Source organism: Drosophila simulans, chromosome 3L (assembly GCF_016746395.2).
Source record: "Drosophila simulans strain w501 chromosome 3L, Prin_Dsim_3.1, whole genome shotgun sequence".
Lineage (NCBI taxonomy): Eukaryota > Metazoa > Arthropoda > Insecta > Diptera > Drosophilidae > Drosophila > Drosophila simulans.
In genome coordinates this window covers 12,902,567-12,921,888 of record NC_052522.2, presented here as the reverse complement: position 1 = coordinate 12,921,888, position 19,322 = coordinate 12,902,567, and the positions used below count along the sequence as shown (strand labels likewise).

The 19,322-nt window shown below is 40.8% G+C and overlaps 1 protein-coding gene across 1 annotated transcript; it reads right to left on the bottom strand.

Annotated features, from left to right (window-relative positions):
* Positions 1–2,381: 2,381 nt before the first annotated feature.
* Positions 2,382–3,193, bottom strand: LOC6737922. Its single transcript, XM_016171419.3, has 4 exons — positions 3,045–3,193; positions 2,755–2,987; positions 2,593–2,703; positions 2,382–2,529 (listed from the first exon to the last, which is right to left on the bottom strand). Exons 1-4 carry the CDS (start codon positions 3,177–3,179, stop codon positions 2,382–2,384), a joined length of 627 nt encoding a protein of 208 aa, XP_016031689.1. The 5' UTR covers positions 3,180–3,193.
* Between the last annotated feature and the right edge of the window lie 16,129 nt (positions 3,194–19,322).

Genomic DNA, 19,322 nt, shown 5'->3' with positions numbered 1-19,322 from the left:
CAATTTGATTTATTTTCCGAAAACAATTTTTTTTTTTTTCGTGCTGTTGCCCAAACTATTTCGGTGCAAAAAGCGAAACAACAAAAACCCATCGAGTTTAGAAATATTTCAGCATAGGTATTTTTTGGCCAGCAGAAAGCCCTCAAACGCTTCGGTTAGGTAAAATGGGCATTAACATATTTTAAAAGTAGATTGTGGCATGTCAAGCATGAAGTGCAAATAGCTTACAGCTAAATATTTATACTCAAATTTTGGTTTGATATTGTTTTGCCTCTTTTTTGTTGGCCAAAACACTTCCATGTGCGAAGGGTCATCCATCAGTCGTGTGTAAGGGAAATGCTTTATTTTTGACATAATTTGACTGCGATGAGGTGAGTTTGTGTCGGTTTTTGGCTAAACAGGATGTAGGGACATAATTGGGGATGGAGTTGGTGGATTGTGTCTAACGTTGTGGAAAACTAGCTTTATACATTAAATTCTAATAAAGAAATAAAATATAAATAGCTTTATATAAATTTATTCAATTTAATTTAGTACTTTAAAAAGGCAATATAATATGCTAACACAAACTCATAATATTATCTTTAAATTTTTTATTGAACCATTGAGACGCAGAGTTAAGGACCAACTTTCCCAATAACTTCCTCTCTTCATTTCCTCGGAATGAAGTGTGAAAACTCCTCGGGCTTTTACTTATATGCCATTGTATCCATAATAACTTCAGTAATCCCACGAAAATTTTTCAATTTAACATTACAAAATTGCCAAACAAAGTTTCTCACCCAAAATAAAAAATTGGCCCTAAGCTGGCCCAAATTCTATACTACAACATTCAATCATAAAGGATCCCAAAGAGGGATACCCAAAGATAAGGGCACAACAAAGTAATTGAATAAGTCCAAGGAAATGTCAAAGTGGAGCGAATTTTCCCTGTGATGTGAGTTTTCGGTTGCTTAACTTTTTGGCACAGCTGTGCTTGGCCTTTTTTTTTCTACCCTCTGACAAATAATTTGTACGCAAATTAAGAAAACAGCCAAAAGACAGAATCGTTTTGGGCGGTTGGGGGAAAATTTAATGAGAGAAGCGTGTGCCAAAGTGTGATTAAAACTTTTTTGTTCGAAATATGGGGTTTTGTTGCTTTTGAGCATGTGCGGAATAATTGGTAATTTTTTTATTGTCATCAGGGTTTTATAATCAACTTTAAGCCTTTCTATGCTCTTTTAGTTGGTTTCATTTGCAATTGGGTTAAAAAATAAAAATAAAAATATTTTGTGCATCAAAATACACTTTCTTAAGAAAATGTCGTTTTAAGACATTAATTGATTTTTAAAATATTAAAGGGTATTATATAAAGTGCATACCGTGAAGGCATTTTCATTTTTGCTTCCATTACCATTATCATCGGGGTTTGGTAATCGTTGTGAAGCCTTTTTTAAAGTCCACGCTCAATTGGTATAATGCGTCGTAATAACCGTTATTTGACATCAGGAATAAGAGTGAATGGCAGCCAGGGATGTCACCATTTCCCCCGGGGAATCACAGAAGCGCAGTGCACCTTGCAGATTGCCAAGTGGTGGTGGATTCCGCTGCCGGGCTTACAAAGGATTAATTTGAATAGGTGTCTGGCACTCGGTACAATTGAGAAAGTGACTCGAAACAAAAAACGACATCGAGATGGACGGGAATCGGAACCATGGAATCAAATACTACAAGTCCTGCAGAATGGGTGGTGCTGGGTGATGCGGATTGCCGGCTATCAACCACCACAAGAGGAGTTAGCTCCGTCGGCTGCTGCCTTTCCCATCATGCGTAATTCTATTTGTCATTTTGATTATGACATTGTAATGCTTTAATTGATGCGATGCGACAAAAGACGGACGGTACTGCTGGAATGGTTGGTGGGCATGTGGGTGCGATTGCAAACTGTAAAAGGCAATCAACCCTGTCGCTCTTTTGTGTTCCGGGATTTTGTCAGGGTGATGACTATGACGCGCCGGCGAGATTCCTCCTCTTTTTTTATTTTGTACTTTCCTCCTCCTGTCTCTCGGTGTGTTTGACAAATCCTATAAACAACCCGGGGCAGCTTTTTGTGTTCCACGTTTGGCGTGTCTGCGGGCCACGAACGTTCGAAATTTCAATGAATTTTAAATTGAAACTCTCCGGCTATGAAATAGGAGGAAAACAAGGTGATTCAGGTGGCTATTGATATGTCAGATAGGGTCGGGCCACCTCGCTGTCTGCATCCATATCAAATTCTGCTATACATAGCCGACACCGAATATTCAACGTATTGCTTGGCTTTAATTAGAGTTTTCGATTCCTTTAACTTGGTCTAAGGCAACGTATTGATTATTTGATTTTTTACGTATCTTTATTTTATATCAAAAGTTCATTTTGTTGACGAACGAAAACCAATTAATTATCTTTGTATTGCAGTCATACTTTGAACAATCCCTTCGTGATCCATCTTTTTCCGCAAGTATAAAATCCAGAGCTCGATTAGACTCCGAGTTTAAAGTAGAAGAAGGACTGCATAAAGAAATGAATTTTTAAATATTTTAAAAACACAAAATGAATTATTAGATGATTCACCTTAAAAGCAAGTGTAACATTTCTCCAGCAGTACTAAAGTCCTTCGCAAATTTGATGTTATTAGCCTCGCAAATGGCCTCCAAAAGGCAGTCATGACCATTTAATCCATACCTATCTCATAATTTAAGAATCATAATTGAAATAAAAGTAAGATGACCATACCCATTAAGCATGTGTTCGATAAACTGGTATAGTTGCCAGCGCAAATCTGTGGGTTTCATGAATAATTTCCGTTGATCCTGGGCGTCTATGTTGTTTGGTTTGTATTCAGGAAACAGTGGGTTTTGCCTGTAGACGGTTGCATTATAGGGCAGATAGTACTCCGCTTTGAGGACATAGCCCACAGTGAGTGATTCATACTCAAGATCCGCAGGAATACCAATACCAGCAATAAACTAATAGATGAATCATTAAAATTATAAGTTATTTACTTGAATTAAAAGTAAGATTACCTGGTGCCTTGTGGGCGCTTGTCGTGGAAATATCAAAAAACGTTTAGATCTGGAGTGCACATCTTGAGATGCCACTTGTTGCAAAAAAGTCAAGCAAAGCGTTGCACAAACTAAAATCCACATAGACCTATTCATGTTGGAAGCTGGAAATCAACTAAACTTAGTGCAATTGTTGCAATGCAGCGCAGATTCTTCTTCAATTAGCACTTATGTGCCAAATAAGAAAGTTATATGCAGGCGAACATGGTAAAGAGAGAGGAATCCAGATATATAGACCTCAAAATTAGATTACTAATGTTAATTTTAGCTTCCTGCAAAATCAACAGAAATATTTTATATACAATGACAAGCACTTATTTCTTTAACTGCACAATTAATAAATTATTAAAAGCAAAAAAAAACCTGTCAAACTTTGCATCATTATACATAATCGATGCATACATCTGTTTCCATTCAAATTGCCCGCATTGTAAAAGGGCGGACTGTTCTGTTCTGTTTTTTTGGGGGTAAAACTGTAATGCAAAAGCCGAAAATTGCGTTTTCAACTTGTTGTTGCCATGGCAATTTTCGGGCCCATGATAAGCGGCAACAACGTAGAGCTGCCAACACGAAGTAGTTATTTTGCTGCACGCAAGTCGCATTCAACGTGACGCGACGCATGGTGCACGCAACCCAAAATTAGGCGCAGGACAAACATGTGTGTGCAGCAGTGCTGTCAAACTAGCGAAGTTTTCATTCAACGCGGATACATATCATATTCGAATTGTTCATTTTCTATACTTTATGTATATAGTTTGCTAATTTAAGTTCCCCAGTTATTATGAATATCAACTTCTTTTATGAGAAACGTGTTAAGTAAACGTGTTATACCTTTTAGTTACCTACTTCTGTTTGGATCCATTAAGTTTCTTCTTATAATGCATATGACTATACTTGACATCACTGATTAGCTGGCTGAAAAAGCTGATAAGGTTGAGTGGGAAAAGCGGGAATTTCGCAAAAGAAGGCCGTAACCAAACGGCAAGCCAGAAGGCGTAAACACTGCACGCTGCGTTCCACCTGATCGACTTTTCTAGGCGCACAGGGATGGCGGCAAAGGAAAGGGGATGGTTAATAAAAGGGAGAAAGTTGAACCGGGAAGGAAATCGGGGTTATGGAATGGGTAAACCGGAATAGAGGAACACACGGGAACGGGCAGCTGTTGCCCCGCCGTCATTCTAATGCACAATGCACAGTGGGCATGAAATATTGTTGACAGGTGAAAACACTGCACACTCTATATGCCGGCAGCATGGGGCACGCGCGAGTTAACGACATCGGGACACGTCACAGACGCAGGCACAGGCGGCGGTTGTGGCAGATAAGCCGAAAGAGATACGTTGTCCACATGGGGGACATAGCGCCCGAACGGGGGGACCCTCGAGGCGGGTGGAGGTTACGTGCTGGTCGGCCATTTGGGCGGGTCCATGTCCCCCGGGGGCGGCCGGAAAACGGTAATAAGTGAAAGTGTGTGCCAAGTGAAAGGGTGGCCGGGTTGGGGAAGGATACGATTTGGGAGGGGGATGCGACCATCAACAGCTATGCCTATGGTGTCAGTCAACCCCCGGGGCATTCTAATAAATACTTGATTAGTTGAATAATAAATCCAAATGCTTTGTCGCTCTTCAAGGAAATGCTGAAAATACGAATTTCCAACGAATTCAATCATCTTCAAAACGACATGATGCCAAAATAACTTTATGTAAGGGGTGAAAAGTTTATTATTCATTGAGGAAATGGACAAAATTATAATGGATAGCATTTAACAAACTTTTTCAAATTTTCAGTAGCCTTATATTTTCTAAGGCTATACCATGCAGAAAAGCAATGTTATAACATTTAAATACTTTTTAATAACATAGAATGCAAACTAATATTTCTTATCGGCTTCTGAAACACGCTTATCCAGGAAACGGCGATCCAAATGCATTTTATTTGAATGCAAGAAACCCGTTGACAATTAGGCAAACCTCTACACGACGCCTTTGGCGATAGGCAAATGTCCTGGCTTATCGATAACAGGTGAAACTCAGAATTTGCATGGGACGAGCGTGCCGCACGCAGACTTTGTTCCGTTCGAGTTGAGTTGCGGGATTCGAGTTCAGTTCCTGCGGGTCCGCAATAAATTCACTTTGCATTTTAATTTCAACTGGTAAAAGTAAAGTGAAAGAGTGTGCAATTTATCCACAGAGAGCGCAAACAAAGGAAGGAATGAATGCAAAATGTTGTAATTTCTGCGGCTGCTGCGTTGCATCCCTGTTGCACACGTAGTCGCGGAGTCAAGTTCTGGCCTCTAATGTTGCTGAAAATTGAATTTCTTATTGCAAAATTGCTCGCGTTGCGTGCGGCGGCTGCGTTGTACAACAACGTAAAGAGCATTACGTGTTTACGTAAAGTTTCGTCGGCGCCCGTCGGCCAAATTGTTTTCCACATCACCCCCAGGTTTTTCCCCCGGGCTTTTCCGTTCCGTTTGTTTATTTTATTATTTTTGTTTGCGCTCAAATTAAATGAAATGTTTATTCAAACGTTGAAAATTGCTTTAAAAAAATATAAAAAAGGCGAGGAAGGCAGACAGCCGAGAAATGGCCAAAATGATATGCCAAAAGGGCTGCCAAAATGTCGCCGCCAATGTCCTTTTGTGCTGCGCATCCTTAACCCAAGAACTATTTGGGCTTTGACTGACTTTTTGCTATCTTTGGTTTATCGCCCAAGTGAATCATGTCAACCGCAAAAAGGGGCATCATCTTGGATTACCATAAAGACGTTCGCATCCTGCGTCTAGGCGCCATTCATTTTTCATACATGTACATATAAGCCAGAGAGAGTCCTGTTTCTTCCTGCAAGATTCCGGACCCGATCCTGCATGTGCTGGCCCCAAGGCTTTGTTCGATTCAAAACGCCAGGCAACAACCCAGCTGGGAAATTTTATAAATGAGCTGCCAGCCACTCCCCTTTTCCGCCGGCCAGGAAACGAGCAAATCGCCTCGAGAGTCCTTGTGCCAAAAAAGGAACGCCGCCACAATGCCCCGAAAATCTTGATGGTCAAAGCCAAAGTGCAATGTCCGTGATGACTTGCCAGCCCAGTCATCCCCATAACCCCAAGGCTTAACCCACTACTTCCGCTCCCCGACCCCGTGAAACGGACGAAATCCGGAGCCAGGCGACAACTTTGACGCCAGGCCAAAAATTGAAGTGTAGGAGCTGAGTTCCGGTTGTGTTTATATTGAAGGATGCCTTCTCCACTCACGTTCGCTCCTTGCCGAGCAGCAATCAATCATGCGGTTTAAATTAGGGTATTTACTTAAGTCGGTCAATCGATAGAGGCGAAAGTAAAATATTTTCCCAGTCTATCCTCGTCAGTCTTTTTTGTTGGCCTTCGCACTCTGTCAAAGTGACCAATATCCTAAAACTTATGGGTTTGGGAATGTGGTTTTAAAGGATTTTACTACGGTCATCAACGATTGGAGATGCTCTTCAAAACGAAAGAAAGGGGTCCTCGAATTTGGGAACGCTAATGGAGATTTTTTTTATTTATAGTAAACTGTGGTAATAAAAGGTTCTTATAGAATGTTGCTTAGAATTTAATAATGAATCTTTAATAAAGTGTTAATTCTTATTTCAAATTGTTTTTTATGGTACTAAAAAAGTTTGTTTGAAAGAAGGCTAATATCGAAAACCAAACTTAAGTGTCACTCTCCGAAATCTTAAATTACAATCTACCGATAAAGGGGTTGGTCAATGTCAACTTCAAAGTTTCGTTCCACATCTATTTACATTCGAAGAAATTTATGCGGGCTGAGTGTGTGGGAGTCGGTTAATGACATGCCAGGAACCTTTTGACTGCCAACACCCCAACCAGGAATCCTTCCCAGGAGCCTCCCTTGAAACCCCCGCAGAGGCACACCCGTATTAATCACGAGCCTGTCACCTTGCGTAAATATGGCAAAATGAGTGGAAAATGAGCCAAAGATGCTACAGGATATATTTTTGGTAATGAACTTTGCAGTCAAAGTTTATTAGAATCAGGGCAAAGTTTTAACTTGGTTTTCGAAGGGGCGCAGTTAATGAGTGGGCCAAAGTAAATAAGTTCGCATTATGAGCTCCGGAAAAGTTTCTCCGGCTCAAAGGCAGGCAATCAAACACTTTTGGACTTTGATAAATCATAGTTGACCTGTGTCAAGCTTTACCGCAATCGATGATTTATGGAAATTGCCCAAGCCTTTTCATCCCTTTATGTTTGTAAGCTGCTTAGCAATTTGTCAAATAATTGTATTTGCTGAAAATATCTTATCAATACATTGATTTTCACGCCTATAAAGTGCCCGGCACAACCAGATAAACAAATTACGTCCAATGATTTCGAACTGAATAGTGCAAAACCCGTCCAGATCCCGCCTTCCGGCGATTCCCCGTAGTCAAATAACATTAAGGTGTGCCATTCGCTCAGTATCTGTGTAAATTATGAAAATTACCACAAAATGCTGCTGCGTTCCATTGAATCGCATGCGGTTTATGGGCCGTTTTAAGCCACACATTCGCACACAGGTGTTGTTTGTCCTGCCAAGGGAATTTACATTGATCTCTGAAGGAGTCGTCGTCGTGTGGGCTGTGCAGGTGTGCGTGAGTGCATTTAATGCTGTGTTAAATTGAAAATTTGCATAAAATATTTGCTGTTTATTTATTGGCCCAGGTACACAAAGTACACATATTCACTTGCCGCCCTCTTCTATTTGTCTGTGCTGCTCTGTGCATCGACTCGGCCAACTAAATAGTTGATGCGATTTGTGTGCAATTTTATGGTCAACTTAGCCAGGAACTTTGCTCTTTCCTATCCGGGATGCTGGGGTTCCGGGGTCGCCGGTGCTAAGTTTCTATGACCATAAACTTGGTTACAACTAAATCGATTTCGGTTTTCAATTTATTATTATGTGTGCCTTGGTATGTAAGCAGATTTCATTTGGCTTGTTGGGTTTGCCAAGTGTCTATCGATGAGTTGCAAATAAATGGAATTCAAGAAATCATTCGAATTATTACAGCTAGTTGTGGTGCACTAAAATATGTTATCTGTTGAATTTTAATACAAATATATTAATTACAAATTTCCTATTTATTGTTTCTTTAAAGTAGTCAAAGTAAGACGATAAAAGAATTTAAATCATTTTCAATCTATCTCAGTTCCCTCCACTTGTAATTTTCTTTTTCTTTTAACTTGGGAGTGCTCAAACTCCCGGAAACTTTTCAAGGGTTTTTCGGAGAGTTTTCCTGATTTCAACGTGGGCTTTTGGCAGCCTCATTTTCTGGATGAAGAAAAAGTTCTTCGTACCGCGTCTTCGCATATGTAAATAAATGCCGAACAAAAATTTCCACGAATCAACTTTTTTTCCCACCGTATGTGCGCTGGGGTTAGTGATAAAAAATTGAGGAGGCGGGAATCATGGGGCATTTGCCATTTTATAGTGTGTTTATTTAGCACTTGGAAAATATTACTTTTTGCGCCCGGCAATAATTTTAATTGCTTTGCCAGTGCCAGTGCCAGGAGTCTGCGGAATCTGGGGATTGGCGCACTCCGTCGGCCAAACAGCTCCAAGCCGCCATCTCCTCCAGCATTTCCCCTCTGATGCTGATGCATTCGCGAAAGTTAAGTGGCAAAAGTTTTCGCACTAAAGTTGAAGTTGCTGCCCCCCCTGTTGTTGTTGGTGTTGTTGTTTTCGGAGAGCAAACATCAACGCCCACGCGAAGTGAAACAGTAGCAAAAGCTGGATATTATTTGAGTTTTGGTCCCTTTTTTCCAAAAGCCCCCCACCACAGTCCAACCATCAACCATCCGCCTTTCACCCGCTCCACCGCCACTTTTTTTTCCTGGGCACTTTGATTGTTTTGAGATTTCGCGGCAACACATAAACTTGCGCTTGTCGAGCTGGGAGGGGGGGACTGGGGCGGTTCCGATTTGTTTATCATTGCCGGGAACAAAGGTTGGGGAAAAAAGTGCAAAGCCATCAGATTTAAATAAAATAAAAGTTTAAATTGAGATTGGCACCAGTGCTGGAAATTAGTTTCTAAAACAAATAATTTAACTTGAATGCTAGGTGGTACTCTATTACTTGTTTACTTTATTAGAAAAAGTTGGTGTAATGTAAATTAAATATATTAGAAACCTATTTTAAATGTGCTTCCTTTTAAGTTTTTTTTAGCTATGTTTATATGTATATATATGTACCCTGCAGCTAGAAGAATATTGCTGAACTAACTAAAGGCTTTCGAAAATCAGTTAACTTTCGCTGTCAGCCAAGATTTATTTTCTTCTCGAGGTCGCCTTTTGGCCAAGACACCTATTTCGCATTTTAAGGTACCAATTTCCTTCGAACTTGCAGTTTATGGCCTATCAATAGCCTGGCCAAGGTGTTTGGCACCAAGCAGGATAGCTAAATCAATTTCGGTTCCCTTCACTTTCGGGTTGAGCCAATTCCGATGGGAGAGAACCTTTTGGTAATTGCATTAAATATGCAAAAAAGCCGGGAAAAGGACGTGTCTAGGCAAAGGGCTTCGAACCAATTAAATATTGTAGTTTATGTGTGTGGCGAGGAGCAGAAAACAACTCATGAGGAATCATGGCCAGCAAAAAAGGGCCTTCACTGTCTTAACTCAAACAGGCATTAAATTATCAAAACCGAAAGGGACCCAGGCGATAAGGGATCATGTGGGGTTGGGGCTGGGAGTGTTACCGCCGACACAGCATAAATATACCGGAAAATAGTGCGTGCCTTCGTTACAGATTTACAGCAAATAAAAATGGCCATGCAGGGAACTCGTTGCGTATACGCCGCGTGTGTTAGCCGGCGCTGATTGCCAAAGCTGAGCATAGGAAATCAATTCGAGCGTATAAATGTGGGTCACAAGGGGGTCTGGAGCTGGGGAGGCTGTGGCAGCGGGATTTTTACCCACTCTGCAAGTGAGTCAGCAAATTGTTGCCGCCATGCTGAGGAAAAACTTGGACGTTTACGCATAATTTAAGTGAATTTACGCCTCTCAGACTTTAAGCTGTGCTGAAGCCAAGTTCACTCGATTTTCCCTTTGCAAGAAACGCATCGAAGCGTTGTTAGCCAAAAGTTGATTTTCCAAGCCATAAAAGACAATCGCTCGAAATCCAAAAGACGCTCATCATATACTCTCGCACTCACACACATAAAGACATCTCGAACTGCAATCAAATTCTACACTTCAATGGACATTCAGACACTCAACCCCACGATGTGGATACTTTGTCACACTTTCCTCCTTTTAACTGCAATTTCTTTGGGGGAACTTTTGTCAACTTTTAGGTGAAAGTGCGCCAGCAGACGGAAAAGCGAAGCCAAACAGAAATTGAAGATTTTCCAGCCAAGCCGAAAACTTTGTTCTTATCGCCAATGCCTCGGAAAGGAGCTTTGGCATTAAGTAATGGATCCCTATTACGGAATCGAGGGCAGGAAAATCGGGGGCGAAAAAACTTTTATTTTTTCTGTGTTAACCAAGGCCTAGGGCACAATTGAGGATCAAGGAGTTTATGAAGTAAACATGGGAAGTTTAAATTGAAAGTTGGTAATTGCACAAGAGATTTTCAAGGGCTTTTCAATAAATAGTAATTAATATCAGACTTTAGAAATTGTGTATTAATACAAGAGTAATTTACTTGTTAACTGGAGTAAATCTTTGACCCTTTAAATGTTACCATTGCCATAAATATATAAAAAAGTTAGAAGAGTCCACTACATTTAAGGCCATCGAACTTTATTTTGGGCTTCCCTATTTTTTCCCTTCTTTATCCGTTTGTTCAGCTTCTTGCATATATTTACTCACACTCGCTGGTCACTTTGGTCCGAAAGCAAGTTCTTGGCTCATTAAATGGCCAAGAAGCAATTGCAGTGCCAGCAATTGGGAGCCACATGAGGACGGAATTCGAACAAAGTTCGTCCCTTTGCGTGTACCACCAGCAGCCAGACTGCCAATTTGGCCAGAAAATTGTGGCAGGAGGTTGGCTGTTTGGTTGGTTGGTTAGATTGTTGGCTGCTTGCATCTGGGCAATATTTCACTCCAGGAAGCGATCGATCCATGGCTCTCTCCCTGTTTCTGTGCCGGCTTATCACGCAAATCTGTCAGATAAAGTTTTCCTTTGCATACGTGCGCATAACTGGCACAAGCTGGCCGATCCGTCGATCGGTTGGTTGGTCAGAACCCAGACTGAAACTGAAACAGATCCCCCATGCCACAACGGCCGTCCTGCATCTCCTCTCACTCGTGCAGAACGTGGATCGCAATTAAATGTTCGGTTTTTGGACAAGATGCAGTGCAGCGCCAATGTGGAACCTGCTACTTTCCAAAGGAACGAGAGGAACAATCGTGATCTTATCATTTCTTGCTTTGTTCATGTTCGATTTGTGAATTTGTGTTTTACTACCTCAAGTATCGCCGCCGTATCGATTGGATGGTACGATGAAACGATGCACTCGGCCTGCATTTCGGGGCAGCATTTTCATGACATTTCCTACTCGACCGCATTTGCAAACAGACCGCGTCCAGTCGCGATCTTCGACTCTGGCCGATGCTTTATTTTCCATTTAAATAATTTATAAGTGAGGCCGGCGAAAAAAATCTCTGTGCCTTTTGTCCCCGATCGTGATAAGCTCTCCCCATATATACATTTATATTTTTTTTTTCTCCCTGCTCCAGCATTGTCTTTGGCGACAGCCCAGAAAAAAATCTATATAAAATGTAATTTAATTTAATTTATTGCAGCCTGCTTAAGATTTATGGCCAAGTCAGCGCAAATATTGGCATTAATGTCAGCCCAAATATTAAGAGCTTGGATGGGTTAAAAAAAAAGTGGCACTAAGAGAGCAGGTGGAGTAAAATGTTTGCTGGAAAAAGATTAAGGCAAGGAAATAATATTCGTATTTTCAGCATTTTAATTGTTATTATTCATTCAAGCAATTTGCAAATCCACACTAACCTCGTTTTTCCGTCAAAACTAACTTAGAAAACCTCAAACTTGGCACTTGTCACTTTCCCGCCACACAGCTCAATCAAATTGGAAACATTTCTGAAACACAGAAATGTACCCTCTCGACCCAGACACCAGAAACTCGTTATCAAACCAGGAAAAAGTGGGGAAAAAAACGTTTAATTAAATGAAAAAATGTATATTTTTCACTCACGAGCAGATTCCTATTTGGTGTATAACTATCAGCGGAATGTTTTGCGAAACGTTTTTTAAATTGGTTTTGCAATTTCGGTGTCGCAGATACTCATACTTGAAGATACATGGCCGGCGATATGCAAAAGATACACACTACAAAGTGCCACAACGAATCGCAGTGGAGCAGTGCCGGCTTCAGATACATAACGGTAGGTGGCCTGGTCATGTGGAGCAGTCAGTAGTTGGAGCTCCCTCCTCCGGAATCCCTGCTCCTTGCTGCCAGCTCCTCGCCCATCAGGTCGTAGATGTTAATCGTTGCGGCACTTTGGAGTAAGTGGCATTTGCCAGCGTCCACGACAACGACGACGACAAGGTCCATGAGAGGAGTCGCTAGCACCAGCACCAGCAGCAGGAGCAGGAGCTATTGGATGGAGGTTGGAGATTGGAGGACGACCGAGGATGACGATGGCGATGGCCAACTCTTGATATGCCCGGGTATGTGTCCCAACCGCCTGCAGAAGGGGGCGTGGCTCGTGTCAGTTTTCTCCTGGACTTGGCAATGTTCGTGGCAAATGTTTGCGGATTTGAATTTAAATTGAAATAGGATGTTGTATATTCAAATGAATTTTAACTTAAGGGTAAATGGGAACTGCCAGCCAGGGGGCGTGGCCCTGCCAGTAGCCGTGGCAGCAGGAGAAGGGCCAGTCAGATTAACATCATCAGTTTGGCATTGATTGGTCGTTGGATAGCGCAGGAAAACCCAGGAAAAGCGCCAACGGGCATCGGTTCACATGTAACCGCAAAAGAAAAAGAAATCGAAGGAAGGAAAATCCAGACCGCTGCAAGGAACGGGGAATTTTGTAGACTCTTTCCGGGACAAGCATAAAGTAGTTTATATTATCTTAAGCTCTTCAATATATTTATTCTATATATTGTAAAAAGAATAAATTAATTTCAAGCTTATCGATATTAAAAAAGATCTGGTGCAAAATTTACACGAAGTTGTTATCATGTTTGTAAGTCCACATTTTTCTTAGCTTGATCTTAAAGAGTTTCCTGGATTTTCTCAATGTTTAGTTCATTATACATTAATCTTTCAGTTCAGTCCCTAATCAATTAGAGCAGATTGTATAATACTCTACACGTTTAACTCGAAGCTAAGTACCTTAAAATTTATAGAGTACAACAAATGTGAGAAGACACCCAAAACGTTATAAATGTTTCGGGAGGCAATCAACCAACGGACCGGGCAAACTGGCCGAGGACAAAGAAAAAAGTAAACCAAAAACCAGAGGAACTAATGGGTTTTGTAATAAGTTTCAGTTTTCATGTTTATATTAGCATTCTAATAGTGGAGGCTCGGGATGAGCACCCGGTAGACCAGATAGATCTCGATTGGTAGTGCCACAATATTTGGTCTGGCCAATTTGCTCTGCATTTAAGTGAGCGGGTGGTGGCGGCTGCCCACCAGGTGAAATAGAACAAACTCTGGCTGTTATCTCGACGGAAGGTTCATGGGAACCGTTCTCGTTCAGAGCGTGTTCTTTGACGCCCCCATAGATAAGGAGCCAAGCCCCGAGGCGAACTAACGAACTAGCGAACAAACAAACCATAAACGATAATTAATAGAGAGATAATCTAAGCGCTTCATTGACAAATCGAAATGAATTATTTTCCCAAAGACTCCAAGGCGAGTGCAGCAATTTCCATGGAAAACTCGCCCCTCCCCACTCCTCACCAACCCCGTTTCAACATTTCTCTGCCGCTGACAGCAACATCGGGCCAACCGAGTCTTGTATACCATAAATCTTGTTCTGCGGAGAACTAGTCCAGCAGTGACATTCGCCTGCAAGGAGACTGGGTTTGGGTATGGATTTGAGTTGAAGTTTTAGTTTGGGGCTGTGGTCGGGGTCGATGCCAGAGACATGGCATCGTCTTCATTTCGGGGCCTGGCCTGGCACGACTTTTCTTTCTCTCGCCGAGCTGGTCCGTGGAAATGCAGTTCAATCTACAGGTGGTTAATCACCAATTAAGCTCTACATCGTACAAATTTGTAAGACCCAAAAGGGAGACGTGGACCTCGAGCTGACCCTTCTCCGCTGCATTCCCCCACCCTTAATATTATGTCACACTATTTGTCAAACGGGTTTCCAATGCTCCAACGCTCCAACAAAAAAAATTCAAGCTCACGCCGAGCGGCAAAAATTGAATTGATTAATAAATGCGGTGAAGTGAACGGCACGGGGAGTATCAAAACTCTTTTGGGCTTTTCGGAACTTTTTCGGGGCATAAATCTCAACTAATTTTGTGTAATTAGTTTGCATAATCTGTCACGCTGTTTCTTCTTTGAATTCTTTTACCTTTTCTCCCCCATTTATTTTTTTGGCAACATAATGGAGTTTCGATTGGGATTTTCTTGGCTTAAATAAATGTGATTCTATTGATTTCTAAATGCTTCTTTAAAAATTGGTGGTCGGCTTTTGTCAAAGTCTTGTGGTTTCTTTGGGCTTTCGGTTCGTTGGAATTCTTCGCAGACCAATTAATTTGTTGGTAATTTTTAACATGAAAGTGTTAGGCAGTTTGAGAAGATAATTAAAGGGTCTTTGACTATTTGAAGGTTTTAGGGTCTGCTTAAACGTTGGCAGGTGTAGTTAATTTATCAGGTTTTTTGGTGGGGCAGTACATCTAATAGGCTTCAGCTTATCAGATATAGGGATAGCTTATCTTATACCCCTGAAATGCAACAAGATATACACATGACTTAATGCAGTGCAATAAATTAAAAAACACATAATTTTCTGACAACCTGTGTGAATGAAAGCTGTATAAAACATTCTTAAAAAACGTAAGCACAAAAAATGAATTCATCTAACTTTTTTGGGGTATGCACTCATACACTCAAAGCGCAAAAACGGAACCGCTGGCTATTTAAAAATTCAATCAGCCACAGAGACAATCGACCAAAATTGTTTCAACAATATTTTAATGATATTTGCCAAAGGCCAACTAGAGACACCGCGCGAAAGAGAGGAAAACTGCGGGGAAATCAAACAAATCGAAAACAGGCCAAACAGGGGGAAAATGTGCAAAAAAAAAAGAAACAAGAGTTCATTCGACCCGCTCAAAACTCAATTTGCCAATATGCGTACAACGGTCAAACAAAATAGCAAATTTATAGAATTTGAAACGCCAAATCGGACCTGACCCTCCCACTCCACGGCGAGATGAAAAATCAGAGGCGAAAAAAAAAATGCAAACAGATACAGGAAAATTTAGAATGAGTGGTGTGGAGTTGTGAAGGACGGGCATAGCAATTTCATCTAAATTCAAATCGACCAAAAACGTTTAATAACAAATTTAAAAACTCATCACACTGCCGTCGCTGTGCTGTTGCTGCATTGGCATTCAACAATGTTGCACTTTGATGTCAGTCGTGATAACACACACACAAAACAATTCGCACGGCATTTTCCAAAATGCAGTCGTCAATCAACAGTGTGTGTGTGTGTGTGTGGAAAACAGTTTGGAAAACCGGGCAAGAGTTGGGTGTCCGCAAACCAAACTGAATGGAGTCCACTCATAATTGAATTTGGCCGGCGAGGAGTTGCGAATTTTGGGGAGCACTGCTTCAGGTCATCGCTCTATATGCCGTATTATTGAAAATCATTGTGATGCATTCGAAATTCGCTGCCAAAGTACACAAAGCCTCCAAATGGAGCATCCCGGAATGGTCAAATGCGAAAGGGTAGCAAATAGATACGCTATTAAAAGTGCCTATCCAATTCATTAATTCAATTTAAATGTTTTGGACATCTGTTATTTCATTTAATTATAAATATGCAAAATAAATCAAACAAATAGAAATATTCCGAAAATTGTGTGCTTTTCTTTACTAAATTTGCAATAATGACTAATAATTGCCTTAGTACTTTTTTTTGAAAATCCATTTTTTTAAAGTAACAATCAGAGGTCAACTACTGATATCCATGCCCTTAGAAAATCCAACAACTCGCGCCAAATATCCCCTCAGCTGGTATCTCCGAGATAATGCCTCGATGAATACTGTTTAAAATTCATTTCAGTTTATCATCAGCTTGGGCGGGGTGCAGAAAAACTTTGTTCACCAAATGGAATTCACGCTGGAAAATTGCGTTTTCAACGAAAATGAGTTTTAATTGCAACTTCTCCTAATGCTGCCAACACACGAAACGAAACGGGGCGAATTTTGCGGAGTGGGTGTTGAGTTTTAAATCGAGGGACTGGTTTGGGATTTTTGGGCATGGGTTTGAGTTGGGGTCCGTTCTATTCTGTTCTGGGTCTGAATTCCGCTGCAGGCCGGCTAGTTGGTATTTCAGCACACGTATCCTCTTAACTGGTGGAATGTTATGTTCTTTATGATAATTCGTATGAGTAAGTGCGAGTCTGGGTTTTGAGTTTACCCCGTTTTTTTACTGGCCAAACTGTGGGCCTGGCTTGAAATCCATTTGAAATCTGACTGCTGTCGGTGCAACTACGATTTGTTGATTGAACAGGGACCGCAAATTGTGCGGTCTGCAAAATGAATATTTAGCCTATTTACCCAAGCGGAAAATGCTGGAAAACACTACGAAATTCCTAACTGGAAATGCATTTTGTGCAGCGGAGTCAAACATCGATTTCCTCGTCGCTTGTTTTTGCGAAATATATTGTGATATTTTCGGAAATATAAACCAACCAACGAAATACTTAATTAATAAGTTGTACTATTACTTTTACTATTTCTTTCCGGAAAAAAACACCAAAAATTAACTCAGTCATAAATAGCTGCAGGGTCTAGGCCAAATGAACAAGAGACGTGGTGAATTTGCATCAAGAAATAAAAGTTCGCATTAAACGCACTCTGCATGTAGCTGATAAAGGTTCGTTATAGCCGTGAAAAACCATCAACTGATGTTGCATTTTTTCACTGTATTTTATACATTTATTTGTATCCCTTAAATGATGCACATGAATCCAATTTTTTGCCTTCTTCGAACGACATCCAATATTCTCGCTAAAAAACAGCGCAGAATACAAGAGCTCAGAAATTGCCAGTGCCCGGGGTCCGGTACTCGTGTCTGCAGTTGTTCGTATTTGTTTTTAATTAAAATAAATATTACCATAACCTATAAAATAATTGAAAAACAATTTAGCATTATTGCGTGCAGGCTGGCCCATTCGAAGCAGAGATTCCCATTGCTTTTTCCCAGGAGTAGCGCATGATTCCTCGACGTGTGTCTGCTGGTGTTTTCCGATTTCTGTTTACTGTTTGTCAGTCGTTGAGGTTGCAACTTGCCACAGCAAGGCGGCTCTTGAAATGGTGGGAGGTTGCACAGGACTCATGCCAGGTTTACACGCCTTTATTTACCGAGTAGTACCAAGTCCAAGGGTATATATTCGATAAATGGTCTCAACACTCATTCAATACGCTTTCATTCTTTTCAGCTGCAAATCTAGCATTAAATAAAAAAAATGGATATAAAAAAATTTTAATTTGGGAAGACAACAAATTTTGTTCAGGTTTTCAGACCGTTTTTTTTTTAAACTTAAGTTAAATTTTTGTTTTTTAACAAGGCATCAAAAAACACATAGCTTGAAAATAAGTTAATACCAACTTTGTACGTGAACTTTATACATTTATTATTAAATAGTGTACTCATACAATCGGCTTACCCATTGACCCCTTTCTTTTTCCTTTTATTTGAATTTTAATTTAAAATATTTTTGCAAAAGTTTCGAACGCACTTGCCCACCCACACACACACACACACATTCGCTGTTGCGAAATTTCGTTTACTTTGTGGGTCTTATATTTTGACATAATTATACACACACACACACCACCGAGCATTTATACATGTTTTTTAATTTTTATGCGTCGTTTTCACATGGGCAATGTGCGAAAAAATAAAAAATCTGAAAATGAAAATCTTCTTAAGCTACAACAACAATTATAATAATTATTTAATTAAAAATGCTGTCGCTTGAGTTGGTGCTGCAGTGGCTGCTAGCCGCTTGATTTTTCCCTTTTACGCGATTTTTGTTCAACAGAAATTGCATTTACGAGTGCTCTGGCACTTGAGGGAAAATTAATCTATTTTAAGTGTGTGCAACACATCAGGAGCAACGAAGTTGGGATTGGTCCATAATGGTCCACTTTGGAGGTAGGTTAATGAGTTTTGGACTTTCAGCAACAGAAAAAACACAACCTACATATCTTAATCACACATGAGATATTATCTCTGCTTCGCCATAAATAAGTTAATTATTCTGTATACAAAATCTTGAATCGTATGTCTTAAATTTGAAAGTATTCATTTATCATAATTGAACGCATTAAAGGTAACTCCTGCAATCCGATATAGTTATCCGATCTGCGCGTTGTCCAGTTGCTTATCCTTACAAACATTGTTGCAACCTTAGACCATTTCCTCCTTTGTTATCTTCTCCCTGGAAGATATTTCCCAACATGACCTCATTTTCAGCCCCATGTAGGGAAACAATCGGAGAAAACAATTGCCCGAAAAGCGGTAGCTTGTCAGATTGATTACCACTCGATTGTTGGGAAAGTCTTGCGCAATTTCGAAGGGGCCACGAAAATCCACATCGACTGCCATGATTGACCATAATGAGTTGAGTTTTTAGGTAGATCACGCCCGAGTTGTATAGTCAGTACCTTTCTTGTTTGCAAATGGCATTCGTATGGGACGCAGCATAAAAATTCGCATTAAGCGCACAAATACGGTTGCAATTGTACCCAGTGTGTTCTTGGACACCTTTGTATCTCTCGGTGCGGATGCCTGCTAATCTCTTATAACATTTCCATTAATACGCAGTTGGTAGTCCCTTCCCCGAGACCGACCCTTCCCTAACCAAACTGCCTGCCAATGCCAAATGATGAGAAATTAATGTGAGTCGAGCAGGAGAACGAACCAAGCCCCTGAGCTCACACTCACAGCATGGGCCTAGCGTCATGGTATTCTTCACAGTCTTCTCCTCGCAGCGGGACAATTGGGCCCGGGTTATTGTTGGGAAATTTCACAGCACTC